This window comes from Rosa chinensis, chromosome 4 (assembly GCF_002994745.2).
Source record: "Rosa chinensis cultivar Old Blush chromosome 4, RchiOBHm-V2, whole genome shotgun sequence".
Classification (NCBI taxonomy): Eukaryota; Viridiplantae; Streptophyta; class Magnoliopsida; order Rosales; family Rosaceae; genus Rosa; species Rosa chinensis.
Genome location: NC_037091.1, coordinates 20,427,280 through 20,436,552, shown reverse-complemented (window position 1 = coordinate 20,436,552; position 9,273 = coordinate 20,427,280). Strand labels below are relative to the sequence as shown.

At 37.7% G+C, this 9,273-nt stretch overlaps 1 protein-coding gene across 1 annotated transcript; it reads right to left on the bottom strand.

The window, feature by feature from the left end:
- Window positions 1-7,709: 7,709 nt before the first annotated feature.
- Window positions 7,710-8,975, bottom strand: LOC121052560. Its single transcript, XM_040517842.1, has 2 exons — window positions 8,891-8,975; window positions 7,710-8,326 (listed from the first exon to the last, which is right to left on the bottom strand). Exons 1-2 carry the CDS (start codon window positions 8,950-8,952, stop codon window positions 7,852-7,854), a joined length of 537 nt encoding a protein of 178 aa, XP_040373776.1. The 5' UTR covers window positions 8,953-8,975; the 3' UTR covers window positions 7,710-7,851.
- Window positions 8,976-9,273: the final 298 nt, after the last annotated feature.

Below are 9,273 nucleotides of genomic sequence, written 5' to 3'. Positions count from 1 at the left end.
GAATTTAAAAGCTTCCGTTGTGTATTTTGTGAAAAGTTTATTTTAAACAAATTTGCCTAGAGAATTTGTAGATTGTAAATAGTATTTTTGGTTTATGTTTTGGAGACTCGCGGCACTGTAACATACTCAAGTTGGTGAGGTGCAATTCGGGGCATTATAGGATAATAGAATGCGATACACAAAGAAGGTTAGCAAGTATCCTACTGATGATAGATGGCAGCGGTGGTGTTAAGCCTCAACTCCTAAAGCCAAACAGCTACACTGCGAACTTGGCTGGCATTTGAAAACAAAGGGTCCAAGGGAAAAGCATATAAAAACGTTAGCGTGAGTGGGCAAGATAAACACTGTAGCACAAGAAATTAAAGAGTGATTTATGCTCTCCCACAATTTAATTTAATATAAATCTCGATGCATGCCAGTGGTTAGGAATGAAATTTAAAGAATAAAATTGACTAGCCCCACTAGTCCAAAATAACAAAGTATAAGCAGGGGAAGATGATGGCCATAAAAGTGAGCTTCCCAGGCTCGGGTGATTGCCTCCCAGGCTAAAGTACTCCCATACTCCCGTATATACCCTTATGCTACTAAGTGCGGCGAATAGGATACTGAGCTTTAGTGTTACCACCGCAAAGGCAGCAACCAGCGCCACAAAGGCTAACATGCTTCCGTGATCCTATTGCTTCACTACAAAAACGGACAACATGCTAGCATAATAAATAATCACCTAAAGGGAGCTCTTCTCATCTTGTACAAAATAACATTTGTAAACAACTAAACTATTTTCGGAAATTAAGTCTACTTTAAATTAATAATGGTTTCTAAACATTACTTCCATTAATTAACCCCCTTTAATCCTCCTCAGATTTAATCCAAACTTCACCACTAACATCATTTCATTAATTTACAGATTCTAGGACAGATTCGGGAGAAATCTGAAGGTTGGATTCTTGTAAATCGCTAACTGAAATTTCAAACTTCGAAAGTTCACAATCGATACCAAACTTCTACAATTTCCACCAAAACCACATTTACATGTTCTATGTTACGCTAAAATCAAGCATTCAACTTAACCCTACAAATTGTAGTCATTAGCAATATAGAGTAAGCAAGGATCGTTCGATGCCAGAGATTGAGGGTAACAAATTAATCACACAAAATAAAACAAATAACAAAACAAAACTAACTATCACACAAAACAATTGACAATACTAAGAAAAAGAAAAACGTCAAAGAGAGAAAAAGATAACAGGAAAAGAAGGGGATGGAAGGGTGCGTCGCAGTCCTAAGTTGAAACAGATTTGGGTTTTGAAGTTTCTATGAAAATAAAAGGAAAATAAGAAAGCGAAATCGATTTTATAGTTTGAAAAACAATATGGAGAAGACGTTAGAGACTCGGAAATCCACAACCAATTACTTTCAAATAATGTTAAATTAACCTAGTCTCAATTACTAAGGTGTGAACAAAAACCAACCAAGAAACAAGTTGAAGCAGATCATGTCTCTTATTATTGTTTCCCTAAGTACTTAGTCTATATGAACACAGAATAGCCAAGCCTATCAAACATGCAATCAAGGTATAGAACGCTATCCTATCAACAACACATATAGTGTCAACATATTTGAAGCATTAAGATCTCATGGAAACAATTACTTATAGAGTTGCAGTCTAGGTGGAACGCCTACCTAGCATGCTCTTCTAGTTGTTTAAAACATCAGCATTTGTCCAAAGTCTTGCTTACTTTTGGATTAGAAAACAATACGATTAGGTGAATTATTTTCTAAACCTAGCTCCAATTACAAGCATAAATCCTATGTTGGCCACCATAAAACAAACACATGCAAAGTTTTCAATCAATCAGAGATAAACAACCAATTCACACCAAAGATCAAGAAACTAGATTAAAACAAACATATGTTCTACATAATCGGGGCTTCAAAGCTCGCCCCTAACAAGAAGTAACTAGCCACATATCGTCTTTAATTCAACAGATAAAAACATAAGTATTTGATTACAAAAGAATAATAGGGAGAATATGAGAGCCACAAATTCACTTTTAGGCAGCCTTGGACACAAGCACTCCTTCAAGATGGGTCACGGCTAAGCTTGATGGAGGGTGGAAGATGGATTGAACGGTTTTTGCTCTTAGAGGACTTGGGAATTTCAAGTCTTTGTGTAATAGGGTTTGGGGTAGAAGATGGTGCTGTAGGGTGGTGATTTTTCACGTGTTCAGATGCTCTATATGTATGAGGAGCACAACCCAAGTTTCCATCTCCATTTCTGATTTAAAGACATTCTCTTGTTGTTTGAGGATTCCTTGGATTGGTGTACAATTTAATTGCCATAAAGCCTTAGTAATCTTCCCAAAATCTTGAGGAATCATTCTAGGACTCTCTTTGATATTTGCAGCATCAATAACCTTCCCAAAATCAGCCCATAGAAGATTTCCGCCAAACTGTCCTGTTTTGTCTGGGACTCAATTTCTCTCTCAAAAGCTTAATTCTTGGACAAGGAGCGCCTTCTTCTTGCTACGTTTCTGGATGGTTCTTGACTCCTACGTGTTCTATGGATATCATCCCTGCTAGAATGATCCATAACCTTCTGGAAAAACACCAAGTAAATCTCCGGAAAAGATCTCCAAAAGCTTCGTGAAAAGCTGACAGTTTCTGCCATATCGGGAAGCCTACTTTGAACTTGATTTCCTACTGCCTCGTTGACGGCTATGACCAATTCTTTTGCTCTTGTTGAAGTAAAACATCATCTCTTTAAGGATTACTGGTCCTTTCTGCAAAGGTTCAGCCAGGAGAATACGAGAATTGCTCCTCAAAACTGTTCCTGAAAAGCTAATTCTGAAACTCCAATTTTCTGATTTGCAGAAACTATTTTGCACAACGATTTCCGTGGACTCTTCTGACAATTTCTGGCCAAATGGTAAACTTAGTCCTTTGCATTAGTACTTCACGATCCATGGCTTCATTGCTCCCTTAAAGCTCTTATTTCTCTTAAACTGCTTCACGAACTACCTAAAAAGAAAACAAAGTCAAAACTGATTTTTTAAAGGAAATATCTAAGAAAAGTATAAAGGGTTGCACATTGTATTTGTCGCATTTTATGCTTCTATCAAATTCCCCCAGAGTTAGCTTTTGCTAGTCTTTTAGCAAAATCAAAACCAATAAAATAAAACAAGGACTCAAAAGACTCAAACAAGCTATGCCTTTAACATTGTTGCCTCAGAAATCTCTTACTTTCATAGCATCAAGATTAGCATGCAACCAAGAATCAATCATGAGTAATTCAAGAGTTAATTAAAACACATATTCCACATATAAACATGTAAGACACGGATGTGACACAGGTGATGGGTGGGCATGTATCCAACAAGTATGATTCAAACCTTGCACGTTCACCACTCTTTCTTCTCTCAGATCAAGGCTAATGCTTAAAAGCTTTTCACTCTAATATATATGAGAGATGATAAAATTTTTGACAAACAAAAATTTCACATATATAAAGAAAGAAAGGCTATGTCAAAATATATGTAATAATTTTTTCTTCAATCTCATGAAGGATACAACCACTTGCCAAACGGACTGAACCATATGCTTAACTCTTGTTACCAATCTCCACAGATCAAAGGCTGCCAATCTTAAGGATCAAAGAGGTCTCAATTAGGATTGTAATGGGGCTAAGGTTTAGGGGTTTAAAGAAACAAAAGGGTAAGGAAAAATCACTAAGTCTTCTAAAAACCTAGCGGAGCCTTCATTGAAGCATTGAAACGTCTTCTTTTAGTCACCAAGGCATCTTGCAATGTTGAACTTCTTGTCTGTCTTTATTGAGGGCTAGATGTCATTGTGTTGGGCCCTTACTTCATTCTAACCTTCATTTGAACACTTGTGGAATATGACAAAGACCAAATTAATCGTACTTAGGCCTTCGCTTCAAAACAAACTCCTTGTCCATAATGGGGGGACTAAAATCCACAAATACTTACACTTTTTTTTTCTTTTGCTTTTTTCAGCATACATTTTTTCGTGGACAAGTCTTTCCCCCACAGTTATTCTTTCTCATCATCTTCATCATCCTTGACGCCATCTTGATCTTGTATGTCTCAAAATTAAAACTCCACTAAATCTTTAGAACAAGGGTAGGGATATAACTATACTAAGGTTCAAGGGTTAGGAATATTGAGTGTGACGAAAGAAAAGGTTCAAATGTAGGCTCAAAGGGGTTGAACTAAGGGGTGTACATCTTGTGAACACAATGGGGACACATGCTATTTTTGGCTTTGGTGGAAGTTTCGAGATGCCTTTATCCTTTCCAAAATCAAGGACATGTATTGATAAAAATTTTGACTAGGACAAGAGCATGTTCTAGTAATATCTAGAGTTCGTTAACTAATCTGTGGCAAGCAGTCAATCAAAGAGAAAGATAATGAGATCACTAAGCATCACCAAGGAAATAAAAACAGAATTTTTAATAAACACTCACAAAAGATAGCAAATAGGCTCAAATTCTCAAAAAGGTTATTATGAATCAAAACTCATCATCAACATGCTCAATATTATGTACAAACGTCAATGAAAAGACACATCTACTACATAATCATATGCTTTATATATATTGTAATTAACCAAAGAATTATTTTAACATCATCTGAATATTGTGATCATCTTTTTTCTATAGGACTAAATACTGTTTAGTCCTTGAGCTTTTGACCAAAAAACACTTCAGTCCCTGGCCTTTTAATTTCACACATTTAGTCCTTGTACTTCAAAATTTCGGACCAATAAGTCCTTTCTGTTAGTTTCCGTCCAAAAACTCTGTTAAATAGTTGACGTGGCAATTCTTTCGCGTCAAAAAGTCTATTATGCCCTCACTTTATTTATTTACTTTGTTTTTATTTATTTTCTGTTCATCTCTTCTTCTTCCCCATCTCTCTCCTCCTTCTGCTTATCCCTCCTCTCTCAACTGATCACCCCCAAACTCTATTTACTGTTGCTTCTTCGATTTCGCCGCCATGAGGCCGCCTCCCCCATACACTACTCATTCTCCGACTTCGCCATTCGCTACTCGTTCTCTGATCCCTTGGACCACCAAATACTCGGCCACAACGAGGCCGTCTCTGCCTCGTCTCCGCCTCAACACCCAGATCAAGACCCATATTGATCTTCTCCAGTGTTCTCCATGACTTTTGGGCAATCCAAAGTGGACAATTTCTCCGCCTCGCCTCCCTTCTTGACACTCAGATTGAGACCCACATTGTCTTCTCCCTGGCATCTGTCTCGTCCCCACCATCCAGCTGGGATTTGCTTTCTCGTCTTGCCGGTTGCATCTATGGCAGCATCTGTACCTTCATTCTCAACGAGAACCGGGAAATTGCTCTTCTTTGCTTGATTCTTACTTGGCAGCAGAGCTTCAAGGCCAAGACCATGTACGCCAATCTCTCCCATGTGTGTTCGATTTGAATGGTCAAGTTTTGGTCTTGGTAAGAAGTTTGGTTTTTTTTTTATTTTTTTTTATCAATTTTGGAATTAGATTTTTTGTTTGTTGATTTTGGAAGTTTAATTTGAAGGTTTTGTGATGGCTATTGGAGAAGTGGGGAATTAAGGTTTTGGGCGACGGAACAGTGGCGTTGGTGATGGCGGTGGGGATTGGGGCGTGGAGCTGTTTGACCTAGGATTGAGATTTGATGGTACTGGGTTTTTTGAAGAAGGTTTTGAGCAGGGTTTGGATGGAGCTCATGGATTATTGATGGAATCATTTTGGTTTTCTTTTCTTTTTGTCTAATCGATCTGGGTTTGGGAGAAGAATTGTTGCAGCTTTTCTTTTTCTTTTTTATTTGGATTTGGTTCAAGAACATGTAAAATTTTTGGGTTTTGATGGTTGGGAGGTGGTTGTTCGGAGAGAGACAAGAGGTAGAGGGTTTTGGAGAGAGGGTAAGCAGAAACTAAAAAATAGAGAAAGAGAAAGTGAGGGCATAATTGACTTTTTGACAGGGCATAATTGACTTTTTGACGCGGAAGAATTGCCACGTCAACGATTTAATAGAGTTTTTGGACGGAAACTAACGGAAATGACCTATTGATCTGAAATTTTGAAGTACAAGGACTAAACGTGTGAAGTTAAAAGGTAAAGGAACTAAAGTGTTTTTTGGTCAAAAGTTCAAGAACTAAACAGTATTTAGTCATTTTCTATAATTTCAGAGATTAAGTCCATCCTACACAATAGAAAGGCAACCTAAAACTCGAAAAACAAAATGAATTGAAAAATGAAACCTAAATACTCCAAAAGAAAGAAAGGACTAATTTCTGCTTACTACCCTATACTTTTAAGGGTTCATTAGTTCAGTTCCTACACTTCTAATTTAATCATAAAAGTCCTTGCACTCTCCAATTTCATCAAATCGATCCAATTTTTCACCACTTCGTCAATTTTTGGGGAAAATTTCCGAACACTGATGGGTCGACGGGCTGCCTAGCGATTGGTAGTTTGGAAATTTTCCCTGTGAGAAGGTCCCAAGTAAGCATTTTTACAGCGAAAATTGACGAAATAGTGACAGATTGGATCGATTTGATGAAATTGGAGAGTGCAAGGACTTTTCTGATTAAATCAGAAGTGCAGGGACTGAACTAATGAACCTTTGAAAGTATAAGGTAGTAAGCAGAATTTAATCCTTTTATTTTTTTAATTATTTTTTTTTTTTGAGAATTCCCTTCCCCCACACTTGAATCATACATTGCCCTCAATGTATGGAAATGTAAATCAAACAAGGCATAATACAAGTGTAAAGAAAGGAAATAAAAAGATTATAGGAAGAAAAGTGAGAAAGTGTATAGAAAATCTCCTCATTGTAGACCTCTCATGCTCACGACCTTTGGAGATGACAACAAAGAATCCAACCTCAAGACCATAAGGTCTTGACTTCCTAACGTAAGCTCCCTACTAAGTTGACTCCAAAGAAGAAGTAATTGAGGGCAAAAATGGAAGAAATCATCTTTTTGCATCTTTTGTAAGCACAAATTTGTGCCATCAGCCCATGTTCTAGACCCCATAGCTTGTTGATGCAGCGTCAGATGAATGAGTACCACTTCGAGGTGAAATTTTACGTTGTTAGCTTTCTGTGCATATGTGGAACACCTCTAATCTCCAAGTGGTTTGAAAGTTATAGCCTTGCGAATTTAGAGAAAAAGCAGGAAATTGCACAGAAAGTATGATAGAATGACCTTTACCCATTTAAACCTTTATACCGGGAGGATCCCTGATCCAATGGATTATATTTTTGGCCTGAATGTGGTACACATCTAGAGCTTCAATTACTATAAAGAACTCCTCATTTGGACCACGGGAAACATTCCCTGTTTTGCCTTTTATGTGACACAAGTGCACAGTTTTCTATTTCCCTGGGCTGACCTTGCTGCAATCAAATTGGAACTGTCGGCGCATAACAATATCAATTTTGGATCTGTTCACACTTTTAGAAAATAGACTCATAGAGCTGTCTATCTATGTAAGATACGCCTCCTAACTCCAAGGGAGCTGAAAATTGCAGCCAGTCAAAGTAGACTGATCTGCACGGCTGGACTCTGCACAAACACAAAACACATCAAAAGGAACTAAATATAAAACAAATAAAGCAAAGAAGACATCCTTTGGGTTGCCTCCCAGAAGCGCTTGCCTTTAACATCTTTCAGCTAGATGGAGGTTATGCTTTTAGTCCATGGAAGGTGGTACATCATGGAGGTCCTCTTCCTCCATGTTGCTCTCCTTAAAGGCTTCGTAATATGGCTTCAAGTGATGGCTATTCACCTTAAATTCAAGCGATGGCCTTCAACGAATGTTTTGCCATGAATCATCTAGTCATGAAAGGCCTTGGTTCTCTCTTTATAAATCCTTGAGCTCTCGTATGCATCATTACGTATTTCTTCCAACTCATTCACTTGAAGCTTCCTTTGAAGTTCAGCTTCATCGACGTCCATGTTAAAGCTCTTCACAGCCCACCAAGCTCGATGTTCCAATTCCACAGGAAGGTGGCAAGCTTTCTTGTACACCAACCTAAAGGGACTCATTCCTATTGGTGTCTTATACACTATCCAGAAAGCCCACAAGGCGTCATCTAGCCTTTGACTCCAATCCTTGCAATTAGGACAGACAATTTTCTCCAAAATCTTCTTGATCTTGCGATTTGACACCTCTGCTTGTCCACTAATGTGTGGGTTATATGATGTTGACACCTTGTGTGTTACATTGTACTTTCTAAGCAAGGCTTCAATCGATCTGTTGCAGAAGTGTGATCCTCCATCACTTATGATTGCCCTAGGCATTTCGAACCTAGAAAAAAATATTAGATTGAAGAAAATTTGCAACAACTTTGGAATCATTAGTCCAGGTGGCTTTTGCTTCCGCCCATTTGAGACAAAATCCACAGCAAGAGGAATATAAAGAAAACCTTGAGATGAAGGAAAAGGTCCTATAAAATCTATACCCCAAACATCAAAGATTTCAACAACCAGAACATTAGTTAAAGGCATTTGATTTTTAGGTCCTATGTTTTTGGTTCTTTTGCATCTATCACATGTCAAACAAAAAGCTTAAGCATCCTTAAATAAACGAGGCCAATAAAACCAGATTCCAACACCTTAAGAGCAGTTTTCTTAGAACCAAATTGACCCCCACAATTTTCAGAATGGCAAAACTTCAAGATATGATTATACTCACTTTCAGGCACACAACGTCTAATTATACCATCCACACAAAATTTCCACAAATAAGGGTCATCCCAAACATATTGCCTAGCATTCATTTTAAGTTTTGCATGCATAGAACTTGACAACGTGTTTGGTATTTCTTTAGTTACTAAGAATTTACTATGTCAGCATACCAAGATTCACTTACCTCAATTCCGAAGAGTTGTTCACCTGGAACAATTTCCACAAGAGGTATGGCTTCCTCACCATGTACAAGGCGGCTCAAGTGGTCTATAACTACGCTCTTGCTCCCCTTTTTGTCCTTAATTTCGACATCAAACTCTTGTAGAAAAAGAATCCATCGAATTAGCCTCGGTTTTTCCTCCTTCTTTGAGAGTAAATACTTCAACGCTGCATGATCAGTACAAATAATAACTTTAGTTTGAAGTAAATAAGATCTAAATTTTTCCAAAGCAAAAACAATAGCTAATAACGAATAATTCAATTGAGCATCATTCAAAGTTCGAGACGTGTAGCAGATGGCATATGGCTTTTTCTATTTTTTTTGACCAAGAACTGTTCCTACTGCAT

Bases quoted from the DNA above. Each gene is read 5' to 3' on its own strand.
- LOC121052560 (XM_040517842.1), bottom strand. From the start codon at position 8,952: ATGGTGAGGAAGCCATACCTCTTGTGGAAATTGTTCCAGGTGAACAAC. The intron at 8,327-8,890 runs GTAAGTGAATCT...ATTTTTTTCTAG, and splicing joins AACAACTCTTCGGAATTGAG to GTTCGAAATGCCTAGGGCAA.